Source organism: Perognathus longimembris, chromosome 15 (assembly GCF_023159225.1).
Source record: "Perognathus longimembris pacificus isolate PPM17 chromosome 15, ASM2315922v1, whole genome shotgun sequence".
Classification (NCBI taxonomy): domain Eukaryota; kingdom Metazoa; phylum Chordata; class Mammalia; order Rodentia; family Heteromyidae; genus Perognathus; species Perognathus longimembris.
The window spans coordinates 23,414,949-23,434,674 of NC_063175.1; the positions used below are offsets into that span (position 1 = coordinate 23,414,949).

Sequence of the window (19,726 nt, forward strand, 5' to 3'; positions counted from 1 at the left end):
AACAGTTGAGGCACAGAATTGGGCACAGTTCAGTCATGTTGAATTGTGTGAGTTTTATCATGACCACTCACAATAAGTGTGCTGTCTCATTTCGAGGCTAAAAATAATAGGTTTTAGTGTTTGCGCACCTGTGATTGCCAGGCAACATACTGAGTGCTTTGCAAGCACGGCCTCCTTTAATCTTCCCCGCAGCCTTGTATGGGGAATGGCCTTATCCTCATTCTGTAGATGAAAAACTGAGACTCGGAAAGGTTCCCCACTTTGCTGTGTGTGGCAGAGCTAACAAGTAGGGCATTGAGCTCTTCATGGTCCTTCTGGATGGGAAACTTGTACTCTTAACAACCATAAACAGGGGTCTAAATGTTGATTTTATGATATGCATGAGGAACAAAGAACTGAATCATTAATTATTACAGATTGAGAATGAGTGGTGCTATATAACTTATGTTTCTCCATTGTACATCCCCCCTTCATTTTTAAAAGTATATACATATATATACATATATATATAATCTTCTACTGACATGACAGACCTTATTTAGGATTTATTTTGGAATTAAGAAATAATTTATTTTAATAAAAAATAGTGTAGACAGCCAAGGAGGTGTTAGAAGTTGTCTGTATCTTTGTCTTCAAAGAAAAGTTTGATTGGAATCCAAGTTCTCAGGTGAAATGTATTGAGGTTCAAAACTATTCCAAACTTCAATTCCTGAACTGTGTGTGTGTGTGAATGTGTGTGTGTGTGTGTGTGTGTGTATGCCTGCCAGTCATGGGGCCTGAACTCAGAGTCTCACACTCTCATTTGGCTTTTTTCTCTCAAGGATGGTACTCTACTAACATGATTCAAAATCCACGTCCAAAGTCATGAATAATTATACAAACTTTCAAGCACCCAATTCTGCTCATCTTAAAAATTTGTGAGAACTAAAGGAAGGAGTAGGAGAAACACTTGGGCTCCTTGGCACAGGACAGAACTTCCTTAACAAAGATCCAGAAAGGCTACAAATCAAAGAAAGGTTGGACAAATGGGACTGCATCAAACTGCAGAGCTTCTGCACGGCCAAGGACATAGCTTGCAAGATAAACAGAAAGCCCACAGACTGGGAGAAGATCTTTACTGGCCATTCAACGGACAAAGGCCTCATATCTAAAATATATGCAGAATTAAAAAAATTACCTTCCTCCAAAACAAAACCACAAAGAACCAATAGCCCCCTCATCAAATGGGCTAAAGACTTACAAAGAGACTTCTCTGATGAGGAAATGAGAATGGCCAAGAGACATATGAAAAAGTGCTCTACATCACTGGCCATAAAAGAAATGCAAATCAAAACAACATTGAGATTCCATCTCACCCCAGTAAGAATGTCCTATATCAAGAAAACTAACAATAACAATTGTTGGAGGGAATGTGGCCAAAAAGGAACCCTACTTCATTGTTGGTGGGAATGTAAACTGGTTCAGCCACTCTGGCAAGCAGTATGGAGATTCCTCAGAAGGCTAAATATAGAACTCCCCTATGACCCAGCAGCCCCACTTTTGGGTATCTATCCAAAAGACCACAAACAAAATCACAGTAAAGCCACCAGCACAACAATGTTCATCGCAGCACAATTTGTCATAGCTAGAATTTGGAACCAACCCAGATGCCCCTCAGTAGACGACTGGATCAGGAAAATGTGGTACATATACACAATGGAATTTTATGCCTCGATCAGAAAGAATGACATAGCCCCATTTGTAAGGAAATGGAAGGACTTGGAAAAAATTATACTAAGTGAAGTGAGCCAGACCCAAAGAAACATGGACTCTATGGTCTCCCTTATTGGGAATAATTAGTACAGGTTTAGGCAAGTCATAGCAGTGGATCACAAGAGCCCAATAGCTATACCCTTATGAACACATAAGATGATGCTAAGTGAAATGAACTCCATGTTATGGAAACGATTGTTATATCACAGTCGTGACTACTTTCAACATCCCATGTGTATCTGTAGCTTCTATTATCAATGATGTTCTTGTATCACCTTCCTGTGGTTGTACCTACACTATCTCTGTAATCTTATCTGAGTATATTGGAAACCGTGTATACTGGTATTAGAACTAGGAAATTGAAAGGGAATACCAAAATTTGAGAGACACAGGGTAAAAAAAGACAAACAACTACAAAAGCAATACTTGCAAAACTGTTTGGTGTAAGTGAACTGAACACCTCATGGGGGGAAAGGGAAAGGGGGAGGAGGGTGGGGGGGTATGAGGGACAAGGTAACAAACAGTACAAGAAATGTATCCAATGCCTAACGTATGAAACTGTAACAACCTCTCTGTACATCAGTTTGATAATAAAAATTTGAAAAAAAAATTTGTGTGAAAGTTCTAAGATTACCCAAAAGACAAATATTTCTCTACTGAACTTTACATCAAAATAATGTATTCAGATATTTTCTGATTTACAAAGAGATCACAGGCTATGTACCAGTGGTCATGCCTCTAATCCTAGCTTCTCAGGAGGCTGAGATCTCTGTTTGTAGTCAGCTCAGGCAGAAAAGTCCATGAAAACCTTATCTATCTCCAATTACCCAGCAAGAAGCTGGAAGTGGAGCTGTCACTCAAATTGTAGAGTGCTATTCTGGAGCAAAAAAGCTCAGGGACAGCATCTAGGTACTGAGTTCAAGTCCCAGGACTGACACACACACATATATTTCAACAAAATGTTATAGATTCTCTATAAAATAATCTTAAGTAACAATGTTTCACCAACATTACTATACAAGTTAAAAAAAACTGAAGTTAAATCAAGACAGGGATTAAAACATGACAGCACTTTTTTTTTTTCTCGTTGTGGGGCTTGAACTCAGGATCTAGGCATTGTTCCTGAGCTTTTTTGCTCAAGGCTAGTGCCCTACCACTTTGAGACACAGCTCCACTTCCAGTTTTCTGGTGGGTAATTAGAGAAAGAGTATCATGGACTTTTCTGACAGTGAGTAATTGGAGAAAGAGTATCATGGACTTTCCTCCCTGGGCTGGCTTCAAACCATGATCCTCCGATCCTACTAGCTACTCAGATCCTCTTGAGAATGAGCCACCAGCACCAGTCTGGAAGCGCTTTCAAACTTGTATTTGTAATTGATTTATTGAATCATTGCTTAGCATAGATTCGTAAGGACTTTTATCTAAATTAAATAGGCCAGGATTGAAGGTAATTAAATAACTCAGATTTTACCTTATTTTCTTTAATAGCCATAAGCTGTATAGTCTATCACCAAAGAAAAATTAACTTCATAGCATCTGAATGAATCCATTTCTGAGATATACTCTGCTACTTCCTTAAACAATGCTATTTTGATTATATCTGTAATCCATTTTAAAGGCAAGTGAATGTTCCCAATTTGCAACAATTGTAAATTGAGTGAACAAAGTACAAGATGTACATAGTAGTGATCAGTGAACTATTTTCTGTAGACCAAATTCAGCCCATCATCTATTTTTGCAAGTAATGTTTTACTAGAATACAACCTGGTCCATTGCTCACATTTTGTACACTGCTTCTTTTGTGATATATTTTCAGCAGTAGTTACGACAGAAATGTGATCTACAAAGTTTAAAATACTTGCCATTTGGCATCGGAAATGTTTTGCCACTTCCTGTATTATGTTATTATATAACTTCAAGACTTAGAATATCAGCACAACACTAAGAAAGAATTAAATTATTTAATAGTTATTTTTCTTAACCTTATGCTTGATGCTTGGTTAGAAAACTGGAGATAGAATCAATGCTATGCTTTTCTAAAAGACAGTTTACTGGGCTAGAGGAGGAGCCCTTTTGTTCCTCATGAATTAATGATATTGCAAGGGTATACATGTACATGTATAGCCTTGAAGTTCCATGTATATGTATGTATATATATATATATATATAGTTTTTCTTATTTATATAAAATGGAAATTGTATTTTACAACTCATTTTTTCTAGTTGATAATAAAACAGGTTTGGCTTTCTACATACCTATGAGCATCTGAGCTTAGTTAATTCTAAAGGGCTATCCATCCTTACTTTTACTATAGATCAGAGAGAAAGGAAAGCCCATGTGTTACCTGTATGCTGCTCTTCGATCCAGACTTGCAGGTACATGAAGAGGAGGAGGCCTGCCACTCCAAATAGCAGCACAGACAGGAAGACTTGTTTGGGGTTCATGACCACATCAAATGGCAGCATTTCTCCTCATGTCTGAATTTGAAGGCCACATAACTTACTTTTCCTGTCTTGTTTATTCCAGAAAGTAACCTAGAGTTCAAAACAATACAGAATGACACATCTTATGACGTTTACACCCAAAATATGGTAAAGAATTTGGAGCATATAAAGAACTCAGCCTTAAATACACTCTACTGCTCTATATGGAGGTGTCTCCCACATGTCAGTTTGGGGCCACATACTTTCATCCTAGCTATGGAATGTATTGTACTACAGTCAATAAATAAACCCGCAAGTATAATTAGGTAGAGTTTAGCTCTTTTCTAGTACTAAGAATATAGTTAAGATTTGGTTACCTTAGCATGACTGTGAGGCTGGAAATGTGGCCTAGCAGTAGAGTGCTCGCCTAGCATACATGAAGCCCTGAGTTCAATTCTTTAGTATCACATATACAGAAAAGGCCAGAAATGGCACTGTGGCTCAAATGGTAGAGTGCTAGCCTTGAGCAAAGAGAAGGCAGGGACAGTGCTCAGGCCCTGAGTCCAAGCCCCAAGACTGGCAAAACAAACAAACAAACCCCTTCCTGTGGTTGTATCTTATCTGAGTACATTGGAAACTGTATATACTGGTATTAGAACTAGGGAAGTGAAAGGGAATATCAAAATCAAGAGACAAAGGATAAAAAGACAAACCACTACAAAAACAATACTTGCAAAACCATTTGGTATAAACCAACTGAACATCTAATGGGGGGAGAGGGAGGGGAGAATGAGGGAGGAAGTAACAAACAGTACAAGAAATGTACCCAAGGCCTAACATATGAAACTGTAACCTCTCTGTATATCACTTTGACAATAAATAAGGAAAAAAAACCCCAAATCCCAACATACTCCAATCTGGGTGGTTTGAATTTTAACTTTAATCTTACAAGGATGCCTTCTGATTACTCAATAAGGGATTAAACTAAGTGATTATTATGGGGAAAAAATAAAGCCATGAACGACCATGAGGGGAGCAAAAGGCTAAGAAGGAAAGGCTGAAGAAGGTTTAGAAAACATGATTATGGAATAGAGGGAAGCCCTGCATGTCATAGGAAATCACAGTCATTCCTTACTATAGAAGCACGGTTGCTTCCAAGACCCAAGTGGATACAAAACTACAGATGCTCAAGTCATTTGTGTAAAATGGCAGAGGATTTGCACTTGATCTATGGTCAGCCTCTGGTGGCTTGGGATAGCTACTTCAATACCAGTTGTTAGCTCTATCATGTTTGTATGGAATAATTACAATGGTAAAATTCTCCATGTTCAGAAGAGATGCAATATATGTTTTCAGAATATTTGTAGCCTGACTGGTTGAATCTGTAGATGGTGGGTAAAATTAAACTTTATTTCCAAATATGATTGAATCTTTATCAGTTGAACAACTGACTCCCTAAAGTTCCAACTGATAATTTGATATTTCCATGTCATGTAAAAGTAATAAAGTTGACAAGCTTCACTGGTTAAATTAAAACACATCAAAGGGATAAATGTTCTAAAAGTTCACTTTTCTTTGTTGTTGTTTTTGCTGGTCCTGGGCTTTTTGTGCTCAAGGTTAGTGCTCTGCCACTTGAACCACAGTGCTACTTCCTGGGTTTTCTGAGTAGTTTATTGGAGATAAGGGTCTCAGGACATTTTTGTCTGGGCTGGCTTTGTACCATGATCCACAGATCTCAGCCTCCTTAGTAGCTAGGATTGCAGGTGAGGGCCACTGACACTTAGCACAAATTCAGTCTTAAAATGTCCCTTCCTACAATAGCACAGAACACTTAAATCTGTCGGGTTACAGAAATCTTCCTCAGTGAAAAAAAAATAAGACTTTATTAAGAACCACTTTATTTAATGCAATCTTAATCTTTTACTTTTCAAAATTATTCACTATTTAAGAAAATGCAAACCATCCCTTTAGGGAAACAAACACACAAAAGAGCCTGCCTATCATGTTAATGTGTTCATGCACCTTCATTGAAATCTGTTAAGAATCTTGCCTCCCAGTGAGCTGCCTGGGGAGTTCTCTTGGTCAACATCTCAGAGTGTGAGATCAAGGTCATGACTTTGTGTCTAACTGCTGGCCAGAGATTTTCCCTCTATTCCTTAGCTAAAGACCATATCAGGGAGGAGAGCTGAATAAATGTTTCTTCAATGTGAAGTCATCACACACATTGCTGTGCCTAAATACTGTCTCTTTAATTCTCAATATGCCTCAAAATCTTCAAGGACGACATTGATGTAGCTTGGTTAAAAAGTTTTGGTAGGGTGCCACTTAAAAGTTAAAAATCACTGTGGGAGATATCTGGGTTGATTGAAGATAATATTTAGCTACCTTTTTTTAAAAAAAGGACTTGTCTCTGCATCCTAGGGTGACTTTGAGCTTGAGATATTTTTGCCTTTGCCTCCTGAGTGCTGGGAGTGCAGGTGTGTGCTACTGTGCTTGGCTTATTTGGCTATTCTTGACAAAAACACTTTTCATAAAACATTGGGACTCAAAGGGTAATGCATAACATAAGGATCCAGCAGGGTATGTATAGATAATTAGAATAGGAAACAAATCCAATCAATACTCAATGGAATTTGTAAAGAACTAGAAAACAAATTCTATCACAAATACTAATTTTTCCTTAGGAAGAGACAACTCTTTCACTTGTGTTGCTCAGGATTTCTAGTATTTTAACTTGGGTAGGAAGGAAAAACCTTTAAAGAAGTAGAAGAACCAAGAGTATTACTATACTGTTTCTTTGATGGGTGCTATTCTGCTGTATATTGAATAAAACTAAAATATTCTGGGCTTTCCAGACATCTGAAAGGAAGAACAGTTCCCCAAGGAGATGTGCAATTTGAGGTATTCCAAGAAGAAATCCCCTAGGGAGGGAAGCTGGGAAGAGAAGCCAATTTTCTCTTCTTTTCATGTGGCAGTTAAACAACCAAATGACATAATTCCTGGGCATAGAAGAAGATTTAGATAAGAGGACATCAGTTAAATAAAAATCCACCACTAACAAAGAAACAGTTGTTTACAAGAACAGACTTTTGCAATCTGTCTACATAATTAAAAGTTAGAAGAGGAAGGGTAAGAGAAAAATCATCAATCAGAATGGAGCATGAACCTGTGAGGATGGTGGGGGAGAGGAAAAGAGGTAGCCCTTGGGGATTGGTACAGGGAAATTATTACCTACAATGCTAGAAATACATTACGAATTTGCCCTGCCTTTCTTTGGGAGATGTTGCTCTATCCTTCTGGGTGTGAAGGCAGTAGAAAAGCCATAATTGTTATTATGGCAGATGTGAGTAGGATTGAGTGATTAAAGCCACAAGGCAGAAAGGCAATCTGGTGCAAAACACAGAGCTATGCTGGTTTTTCTCCCAATTCAGTCCATTAACCCAACGTTGGCTTTAGGAAATGGCTCCCATTAAATAAAGGTGAGGTGGTAGGAGCAACACAGTGCTCTAAGCAAACCTGAAGGTCAGTTGTGATGGGAAAACACACCCATTTGGACATCATATATCTCCAAGTCTGCAGACTACTGGAGATTGAAATTACTTGGAATAATGCTGTTTTATGTACAAGTATTATACAACATCCCCATTATACAACATGCCACAGGCTTCCTGCACTTTGTACAATCTCTGCTCACTATGGACACAATACTTTAAGCCAAATAAAATACCTAACAACTTGTTATCTTGACTAGAACTTTGATCGTCAATAGCAGAATACAGGTATTGAAAGCATTTTAAGAATTTTATTTGTAAATTCATAGTTGGAACCTCAAAATAGAGAAATATGTACTACTAAAATATAGAAAGCTAGAGTCTGGTTCTTCATTAAAAAATACACATCTATTTTTATTTGCATAAAGTATTTGTCTCTCACAATGATGAAGAGAAATATAAAGATAATTACTTCATTTCATTGTCTCTGTCCTCACATTTTGAAATTTATTACTTTAAATAATCATAGCTACCAATGAAAGTATACTGGGACTTAAATACAACCATAAATTACTAGTTAGAGGCTATTTGCACAGAAGGAAATTACAAGATGCTTAGTTTGACAGAAGTTTATGTTTTACAGAGAAGTGGGGTTTGGGAAGTTGATTTGGGCCAATGATTCAGGCAGTTTGGTGTTGTTTCAGGGGTTGCTTGTCTATGGTCCTTCTTCTCAGATGAACTTGAGAGGTGAGAGCATCACCTCCCCTCTCACAGCAGATGCACTTAAAAAAAACTTTTTTCCTCACCTGAGCAAACAGAGATCATCAGCAATGAACTCTGTTAATTCACTGCCCTCCCTTACAAGCTTACAGCCCTCTGCAACTCCAAACCTCTGCCCTATCTCTGTCAAACAAGTCTTCCTTCTCCAACCTCTTCACCCAGGGACTCCTTCTTCTGTAAACCTTCCAGAGAATCCTTGCTCTCATTCTCAGATGAGCTTCCTAAGGTTTAAGGCATCTCATCTCCCATTCTTTTCACAGCTGCCCAGGGTGCTGAGGGGCAGTATTGAGGACTGGAATCTGAATAAGGATTCAAAATGTGTAATTCTGCTTTTGTTTAGTTTTGATTTATTTGACATGCTGGCTTTCACTCCTAGGAATTCTCTGTTTATATGTTTTCTCTATTCCTCTTAGGGGTTTGGAGTACTTTTTGAATTTGGGTAGTAATTCTTTATATAGACATGGCAAGTATTTTCTTGCTTGTGTTTCCATTCTTCCCTTCCTCCTCCTCCACCTCCTCCTCCTCTCCTTTCTTACTTCCCCCTCTGTCTTTTTTCCTTCCTTTGGTCTTTCCTTTTTGTCCTCATTTCAGAAATTTGGACTTATTACTCAGAAGTTTTAAATCAATTTTGTTATTCTTTCAGATGTAAAGGAAAGTTGATATAGCAACACTGTTTTTGTTGGTGGTAGAGGTGGTCTAATAGAATCATTTTACTTTGTAAGTTTGCCTTTGATAATAATGTTGTCTATATAATTACAATTTTCTGTTAGTTGTCAAATATAAAAGTACAAAAATTTCCATGGGATTTCCTTATAGTTGTGGATGCAGCCACCTCTTGCTTTTAATTTTCTTTGAATTTGTTAACTTATTTATTTTAACTAATTTTAGACTCACACAAAAGTTGTAAAAGACAGTACATAGTTCTTTAGCACTCAAATCAAACCTTCTCCACTTCTAGCATCTTACATACTCACGGCACAGCTGCCAAGACTAAGAACAATATCTGTGGTCAGCAAAGGCATGGCTGTCCATGTGATCAATCTCTTAGTCTCTAGGCCTCATGAACATGTTCCTTCTATGGCAATGGAGAAGTGACGTGTAGGTGGAAAGAGTGTAGTCAATCAGATTATTAAAAACCAAGGAAAGTATTCTAAATTATCTGATTGGGCCCCACCTAAGTACCAGGGGCCAGACAAGTGGAAGAGAGAAACAGTAGAGGAGCTTACAGTAAGGTGATGTGAGGATTTGATCCACTTTTTTAGTTCTGGAGATGGGAATAGGGAACCATGTCCAAAGTATACAGGCAGCTCCTAAAAACTGAAAAAGAGAAGGAAACAGATTTCACTCAGGGCCACAGAAAAGATAGATGGCCCTGCTGCTACCTTGATTTTAGTTCTTATCTGACATCTGGCCTACAGAATGTAAGAGAACACATATATTATTTTAAGGCAGTGAATTTGTAATATTTTGTTATAGCAGTCAGAAAACCCAAACCCAAACCAAAGCCACAAAAAGCCAGCAATAACAACCCTTAACAAAACACAATATTATTTTAGCTGTCATTTCAAAGACAAAAGACTATTGGTAAAATTGTTATGAATGGCTGCAATAATGATGACTTTTCTCAAATGGTTTCTCAAGTTTAGTGTTTCATGGTGAATTTCTGTAACTGCTCCAACATTCAATGTGTTTTGTCATACTGAGCACAGAAACATATTCCTTTGCTCGACACTAATTCGTAGGTTCTCCCTTATACATACCCGTTGCTTAGATTTCTCATATAATTTATTTAACAGGTACCTTCCACTTTTAGCTGTTGTAATTAAGATTCAATTATAATTAAATTTTTTTTAACAAGACAAGGCTTTGTCTTGACATTCTTAGTTTCAGATAAAAGATTTTAGGCTCAAATTTTTAGCAGTCAATAGAGGGGTTTTCCTTTTTAAGCAACTATAGCCTGGCTTTAATAACTACAGTACACTAAAACCAATGCTTCTGGGAACATTTATTTGTATTACAGTGAAAAATCAAGAGAGGATTATTACACAGATCACTCATCTCATCCATCCTCTGTCTAAATAAAGATTTAAAATTTTTAAATATTTCAAAATGTTAAATATATGTGAAACAAAACTATTGTTCCATTTTACATTTGTTTACATGAAATTATAGCATTTGTCATATGTACTTAAATGTTAGTCAAGAATTCTCAGGGGGCTGGGAATATGGCCTAGTGGCAAGAGTGCTTGCCTCCTACACATGAAGCTCTTGGTTCCATACCCCAGCACTACACATATGGAAAATGGCCAGAAGGGGCGCTGTGGCTCAGATGGCAGAGTGCTAGCCTTGAGAGGGAAGAAGCCAGGGACAGTGCTCAGGCCCTGAGTCCAAGGCCCAGGACTGGCCAAAAAAAAAAGAATGCTCAGGATGATTATTAACTAATATACAAAGTACATACACTATATCTTATTTAAAAGATATAGTTGTGAAGAAAGAGAAACTCCAAAACAGTTGTTTTACAGTCCTAAACTTTGGCCATCGTGATACAAGTAAAAGGCCATTTGTATGGTTATAGCTAAAATAACATGAAGGCATTGTCAGCCTGGGATATGTCAAATGTGGCAAGAGACACTTCTGAAATAATTAAAGCCAATAGCAAGTCAAATGAAACAATCAGGTGTTAGTTATTGTTATGATTAATCATGTAACATGAGAAATGCTGACTTACATCTATGATCAAACCTTCTCCACTTCTAGCATCTTACATATTCACAGCACAGCTGCCAAGACTAAGAACAATGATATCTGTGGTCAGCAAAGGCATGGCTGTCCATGTGATCAATCTCTTAGTCTCTAGTCCTCATGAACATGTTCCTTCTATGGCAATGGAGAAGTGACATGTAGGTGGAAACAGTGTAGCCAATCAGATTATTATAACCCAAGGAAAGTATTCTAAATTATCTGCTTGGGCCCCACCTAAGTACCAGGGGCCAGACAAATGGAAGAAAGAAACAGTAGAGGAGCTTACAATAAGGTGATGTGAGGATTTGAATGCAGAGTGGTAAAATCAGAAGTGGGTATGAGAAGACAATTTGAAGGATGGTGGACAGTGAGTATCTTCATGATTGTCCATTCTGCTCCTCTGTGTAGAATTTTATTCAAGTTAGAACAAATTGTCTCTAGCTCCAGCCTCAGTGGCTACTCATTACTCTATTAAAGGGCCCCAAATATTGCAGCCCTGACACTGTAGGTCCATAAATGACTGCTCTTGTTACTTTCCTGTGGCTTCCATAATCATGACCAAGAATCTTATGGTTTAAAATAGTAGAAAAGAATTCTGTCATAATTCTGGAGGCTGTGCATCTGAAACCAAGGTGTAATTGGGCCATTCTCCCCTTAGAATCAAAGGAAGAATAAGCTTTTCCTTGCTTTAGTGGCTTCAACCATGTAGTTGCCTAGGTTCTGTTTTTGCTTTCCTCTTAAGGAGGCCTCTCTGTGTTGTAGTATATCCATTATAGAGATACGTGTTTTTCAACTTAGGGCTCACTCAGATAATCCAGGATGATCTCATTGTGAAATCCTTAATAATAATATTAATACTTTGCCTGAAAAGGGCCACGGGTTCTGAGGCTTAGAAATGGCACCTATCTTTTGGGGTCACCACTCAACCCATCACCTTTAGCTGACATAGGCTTTCTCTATCCACAGTGATTATTTTGTAATTATACTCCTCAGAAAGAAGCTCTGAGATTTTGCTGGGTGGTTATGGGAGTGATCTTTTTTGCTTATAGTGAATGTAAATCAAAAAGCCTGAATGTAGCTCCTGATGTGCTAGAAGCCCTGACTGTCATGATGAAAGCAGCCTAAAACACAAGATGGCTAGGAGAAAGGCCAGGGTCAGGAGTTCATTTTTTAAAAAAAGGAAAGAAGAGAAAGTAGAGGAAAAATTATGACTGTATTCTACCTGTGCCACTCTGCCTATGAACTTGTTCATTTGGTGAGTTAATAAATTCCTTTTTTTAGTTGTCATTATAGTGAACAAAACAAAGTATTTATTATATATTCAAAATATAAATGTGGGCAGTTTAATTAGAAATATCTAGAAACAGTTAGTATGCCCACAATTCCTGAGCAGTTCCTACATTCAAGGAATTGTTGTAAGTATTTTAAATGGATTGCTTCACTCATGAACTATCTCTGATTTCTACCCAGATGAAATCTATATGACAGACTCATTTACCCACAATGACTTTTCAGGGAAAGGGACAAGTGGAGGCAGAGCCCAGACAGCTTTGTGTCCAAACGATGATGATCAGCATAGTCATTTGGACATGGGAAATTAATGAAAGTTCTGAAGGGAGTGGTATAATCCAGTGCTTATCCAATCACTGGAGGTGGTGTGACAAGGGAGGAGTAAGGAATATGAGACCATGGGAATTTGGGCAGAAATAACACAGCCACTGGTCAAGAAATTCCAGAAAAAGAACTAGAGAAAGTGATATTCTGTCTAGCCCCCAAGTTCTTGAGGTTTTTCCTTTATGATAATACTCTCGCCTTTCATTCCTGGAGATAGTTTATCATGGTGGTTGAGGATGCAGATCCTGGAGCCTTGTCTACCTGGGCTCAAGCTATAGTTTGACTCCTTACTAGCTTTGTGACAATGCTCATTAGGAAACCTGTTTTTCTTATTGTTTTAAATTTTTAAAATTTTTTATTATCAAACTGAATTACAGAGAGGTTAGAGTTTCATACATTAGGCATTGGATACATTTATTGTACTGTTTGTTACCTCATCCCTCATTCCCCCCTCCCCCCTCTCTCTTTCCCTCCTCCCCTCCCCCCCCCTTTGGAAGGGAATATCAAAATCAAGAGACACAGGGTAAAAAAAGACAAACAACTACAAAAGCAATACTTGCAAAACTGTTTGGTGTAAATGAACTGAACATCTTTTTTTTTTTTTTAATGTAAGTCCTGGGGCTTCAACTCAGGGCCTGGGTGCTGTCCCTGAGCTTTGGCACTCAACGCTACTGCTCTACCACTTGAGCTGCAACTCCACTCTGGCTTTTTGGTGGCTAACTGGAGATAAGAATCTCATGACTTTCCTGTCTGGGCTGGGTTCAAATCTGGATCCTCATATCTCAGCTTCCTGAGTAACTAGGATTACAGGGTGGAATACGAGTGCCCAGCTGGAACCTGTTAGTTTATTTATAGTTGAACTGGGGGCAATAACAGAAGCTACCATGTGATGTTGCTGTGAAATAAGGAACTATATGAAAATATATAGACGAATGTCTTGTTCACAGAAGTAGCCTACAATATTAAGATGCTATTATCTTTATAATCCAAATTCCAAATGCAGGAAATCTCTCTTACAGCTAATCAATAAGGATTTGTGCAAAGACTGGGTATTTTTACTTATGAAGACATTCTGTTTTTTTTTTTTTTCTGTAAGAGAGGTTAATTCCTTCAATTTATGCTGACTCAGTTCAATCAATCAATATCCATTAGGCCCCAATGTGATTAAGGTAATATGCTAGACATTGCCAGTAAAACAAAAATGAGTAAGGTTTAATCCCTATTCTTTATTAGAAAATATTTTAATTTGTCTCCTTACAACTTGTACAAAGATGTTCTGGTACAACTTTCTAGTACAACTCATCGCAAATCTGTTCCCTCCTTTCGATGACAGACTTTCCAATTACTGAAAACAATTATCCTGTCTGCCCTCAATCTTTTTTATTCCAGGATAAACAATAAATATAAACAATTCCTTCAGCTATTCTTTATGAGACATGGTTGAGAAGCATTCAATCAATTTAATCATCCTCTCTAGACACATTCGAGTTTGTTAGTGCTTTTCTTTAAAAGCAGGTCTCAAAACTGGATACTATAATCCAAGCATGATTGAATGCACAAATAGTGTAATGAGAATTAGCACAATAAAAATGACAGCTGAACTTGAGTGCACCCACAGAGAAAATGGGAGAATAACACAGGTCACAGGTTAGAGCCTGAGGGCTTCGTTCAGCACCAAAGAAGAAAATAGAAAAATCAAAAAGGATTGTGAAGGAAAGGGTTGGGTAGCAGGAAGTGTTTATGATTAAGAAACTGATGATATTGCCCTATGGCATTCATGAAATAAATACACTTAGTATACAATCAAACAAATATAATTAAAAAGATCAAAGAAGAATGGGAATGAGGGCTTACTGTAAAATATAGCAAAAATGAAGTCAGAAGAATAAAACATTTAGAGAGAAATTTAGAAATCCCGTAGGATTTTAAAGAAATACTGACCTACCATTAGTGCAAAGTGTCATACAAGAAAAGAAGTTGTGCTTTGCTATAGTGTATATTGCGTGTACAGTCTATATTGTATGTGAAGATTTTTGGGGGGTGTATGTGGTAATGTTGGGGTTTGAACTCAGGGTTTCATGCTCCACACTTCAGGTAAATCATTACATCTTTGCCTGGGCCTCAGGCTGTGATTCATCTAACTTTGCTGCCTGTGTAGCTGAGATCACTGGTATAGGCCACCATACCCAGCTTATTGAATGAGATGAGGTTTTCAATCACTCTCCACCCCAGGCTGGTCTCAAATTGAGATATTCTTAACTGTTGCTTCCCAAATAGCTGGGTTTGAAGGTGTGGATAAGTGGTGCTCAGTCCAATGGGTGCTTTAAGCACACAAATATCTTTTAAAACTAAATAGTGGTAGAATATTTTGACTGTTATTTAAATAAGCCATAATTTTTTGTTGTTGCTTCACTAATAGTGAAGCAAGAGTTCTCCATGTTGACTAAATAGAATTGTCTGTTGGAAGAAAATGGTATAATTTGTATAATCTAGTAAATTTTATAGGGCATTATGACTGACCAAAGGGAGACATTACAAAAATGGGAAATGTAGGAGACAGAAACAGACAGAATTTTTGAAGATTCATAGCAATATTTCTGCTGTCAAAAGATTCCCAAAAGTCAGGAAAAAAAACTCAGCAGCATTTAGAAAGTTATGAGAGATAGAATGTCAGGAAGTCATTTTGATCTCTCCACGTGCTTCTTATGAATAGTGTTTTAAATTAGAATATTAGATACAATATAAGACAAAACGGGTCAAACTTGTTTTGGAATGTCAATTTTCACAGTAAAATTGCCACATTTGCCCTTAAATAATGTCCAATAATTAACACAACCCTTACACAGCAAATTTCTGAGACAAACAAACCATAGACAAAAATGTAGTATTGCTCAATAGTACTCAATAAATCATCCACATATATTTTCAAATATGTATTTTTATGATGAGTCAATAAAATATTAATATTATTGTTTGTTATCTAGATAAAATGTATTTTGTTATCTATATACAGTAAGACTTGTAAACGCTTCTATTCTCTCATTACAGGATCAATAAAATCCTCCAATATGTATTACATTTAAAAAGAATCCTGCTTTCTTATACTAGATATGCTAGGTAGTTATTTTTATTAATGATCAGCCAGACAGTCAATACATATTTGAGAGATTTATTTTTCTCCTCTATTATGTGTTACCCAGACAGCTGATATGTTGCTTTTGTATAATGTCTTTTATCAAAAGGATGATACCACTTACTATATAATAATAAAATTCTATGACCAGTATAAAAATCTATGAAACTTTACCAATTGTGTAGATTCTAAAATGAATATGCTTTGTTTCTTATAGATATAAAGTTTGTAAACCAGCACTCTTTCTAACTGCAAGCAATCACATAAAAATATTTATAAAATTCTACCATGCACTCACTCTTCCTTTCCTCTGGCTTTATGTTTCAGCACCCATGTGGTTATTCTGCAAACATTTATTAGAGAAACAGCTTGAACTAAAGCAGTAAAGGTGATAATCTAGGAATCTTGGTATAAAAAAGAAATAAATAAATTAAAACTGTGAATGTATCCACTGGCTAAAATCATACACAAAGCTCATAAGGCATTTTTCAAAGAACACACCATGCACACAGTGTTCAGGTTAAAATTTCAGAGCCTAAGGTAGTTATTGGAATAAATGTAGATATATAGAGAAACCTACAATGCTGCCAGCAAATAAAAGTAGGAATAATATACATTATTATTGGAAAATTAGTATTCAGGAAAAATTGGCAGGAAATAGAGCAAAGCATGAGGGGAAAAAAGAGAGAAAATAATGAGAATGTCAAAGATGCTGCTAAATTTGTCCATGGTCTGCTTTTAATTTAGTTAATATATTGGTTACATTTAATTTTGTGGACTTATCAATGGAGAGGACCTCTAGCTATATGGAAGCCTACAGAACCCTTCTATTGTGCTCCATGTAAACCCCACCAAAATGAATTAGAAAAAAAATATAGTTGTAGATATATAGGTAAGGGATAGAGGAAACGATTGTAAGAGAGAGATAATCATGAAGTTGGAGAATGTGGATTGCTGACAGAGGAGTGATAACTAGCTTAACAGATCATAAAAGCTGAAGTCAAAGTGTTTCCATAGATAACAATAAGAAGCAAGATGCTGTGTGCTATAAAACCCAGGAAATAGGCCCCAAGTTCCTCAGGACCCTATATTTAATAGAAAGGAAAGACTTCAGATAGCAGTAAAAAGCTCTTGCAAATGAAAAATGAAACCAAATGAAAAGCTCATCATAATGGCTAGGAGATAAGGGAAAGTGATTTCTCAGAAGATAAAGCAAAAGGTCAGAGATACAAATATGGATAGGAAAGAAACATGATTGGAAATGAGCTTAATCAAAACAATAGAAATTTCAGATGGTGTGAACTGAGAAATCAAAGTGAAGGTGATTTTTGATGATATAATTCAAGAAAATACCACGGACATGAGTTTCTAGATGCAAAGAGGATCTTACACAATAGATAAGAAATAAGGACATCAGTGTCACTGTTTTGCTATTTAGAACATTAGGAATAAATAACTGATTGTATGTGTTCTCAAAGAAAACAAATATAGGAAATGGTGCTCTGGTTCATGCTAGCCTTGAGCAAAACAACTTAAGGACAGTGCCTAGGCCCTGAGTTCAAGTGCCATGACTAACCAAAACAAACAAACAAACCTATCACATCTGAGAGATGAAGGATCACAAAGCTGTCAGACAATGAACGTCAACTCTGGAATATGGATTATGGTAACATGGCAGAAATCCTTTGAAGATTTTCAGGGAGGGCAGGGAGATAATTTTCACTTAAATTCTATAAATGCTACCAAATTCTAACATGTTCTCAATTAAGGAGATATATGCAGAATAAAACATTATTCTAACAAAGTATCAAAGATATTTATTTGCCTCCAAATAATCTGAGGAAGTCCAGAACAGGTGAGAACCTAAAGCCAAGGAAAGAATGAGAAGCAGAAAGTAATAGGTCCAAAAAAAGAGACAGAGAATTAATTTTGGTTGAGAGTGAAAGGAGGGCCGCATAATAGGCTTGGAGGACAGGAATTTCAAACTGGAGAAAGGAGAGAATGGGGAGAAACTTTTTACAAGAATATAACTGATAGGCTGCTTTTCTGAACATCTAGATAGGCAGTTTAGACAATGATAAAGAGTTTGCTCAAATCAATGATTAAAAACTTAGAACCATAAACAAATGAAGGAGCAAGACATCTTTAACATTGGAAAAAATAGAAAGTGTGGAAAGGGAAAAATAAACAGCTGCAAGACACTGAAATTCAATAATGGATCCTCTCGATTTTCAGATCTTGTTAGGGCTAGTTTTCAAAATTAAAAATGAAAGAGATGTAGGAATTTAAAGCACAGAAGATAGTAAGCTCATGCACAGGTCTAAACTATTTACAGTTTATATACTCATGGCTGCTTTTTGGGAATAAAGCAATATCTTACAAGTCAGTTTAAAAACTATCACAATTAAAGCATTTCAAATTTAGTGTATTTTTCAGGAAAAAAGCATATAAAATATCCATAAAGGTATACATAAGAAAAAAAAGTATTAACTATGGGAAAAGCAAAACAGAAAACCTAAGAGTCAAAATGAACTCAGGCCTATAATCCGTTCTACTCAGGAGGATAAGATCTAAAAGATCAAGTTCAAAGCCATGTCAGACAGGAAGGTACACAAGACTCCATCTCTAATTAAACAGCAAAATACTGGACTGGAGGCATGACTTGAATGGTACAGTGGCAATTCTGAGGTACGGAAAGATGGCAGAAACGCTATGTGGACTTGGATCTCTGACTGACTTCACGGAGCAGAATTTCTCCACTGATCATCACTGAGTCGTAACTTGAAGATTCCAGGCTCTTTACAGGCACTAATTTCTCATGACATAAACCAGGGCACTTAAAAGATCCTGAAGACATTATATTCTGCTTGAGGAAATTTGTGACTATTTTGTCTTTTTTTTCAAGTTGGTCATGGGGCTTGAAGTCAGGGCCTTGGGTACTGTCCCAGAGGTCTTTTCTCAATGCTAGTCATTTACCACTTTGAGCCAATAGCTCCACTTGTAGTTTTCTGTTGTTTAATTGGAGATAAGAATCTCATGGGTTTTCATGTCTGGGCTAGCTTTGAACCACATTCCTCAGATTGCGGTCATGTGAGTAGTTAGGATTATAGGCGTGAGCCACCAGTGCTCAATACTTTTCTACTGTAAAATATACTAATTTTATTTGATACATTAAGTACAGTATAATATGAAGAAAAGTAGTGACTGGAAATCAGAGACATCTGTGAACAATGAAATTAAGATGTTATTTTTGATTTCTTTCTTTGAAATATATTGAAAATAATATGAAAAATTGAGAGAAAAGTAACTTTCAATTATTTTGAGTTTTCAATTAAACAAAAGAAGCACACCTCATGTTACTAACTGTAAAGCATACCTGAAAAATTCTGTAAAATGTGGACGGAAACAAGAGACGAATAAGAATTCTCTCAATAAGGTAAGCCAAGCTTAAGGATACAAATGGCACATCTTTTCTAACATATGCAGAAATTAGGTCTAAAATACCCTGAGACATAATAAATTAATTATAGAGGTTTTTGGGCATTTACATACAGTGAGGCCAAAGGTGGATACTCAGGAGAGGAAAAGAAAGGCTCAATACCTATGTGTATCTGATTATATAACCAATGCAACAGCAATACTTACAAGACAATATGTTGTAAACCAACTGTACAACTTGGGGGTGGGGGGAATGAGGAGGAGGGAAGTTGGGAGAAAAATGAGGGAGGAGATAAGTTCCATAAGAAATGCACTCACTACCTTATGTTTGAAACTGTAACATGTCTGGTAC

General features: G+C 36.8%; 1 protein-coding gene across 4 annotated transcripts in view; it reads right to left on the reverse strand.

The window, feature by feature from the left end:
• Chst9 (carbohydrate sulfotransferase 9) overlaps window positions 1–19,726 on the reverse strand; it is a 232,729-nt gene that overhangs the window by 199,672 nt on the left and 13,331 nt on the right. For all 4 annotated transcript variants that reach the window (XM_048363248.1, XM_048363250.1, XM_048363247.1 and 1 more), the window contains exon 2: window positions 4,098–4,287. In XM_048363248.1, the coding sequence (XP_048219205.1) occupies window positions 4,098–4,218 (121 nt within the window). In that variant the 5' untranslated portion in view covers window positions 4,219–4,287. The remainder of the gene's footprint in view (window positions 1–4,097; window positions 4,288–19,726) is intronic.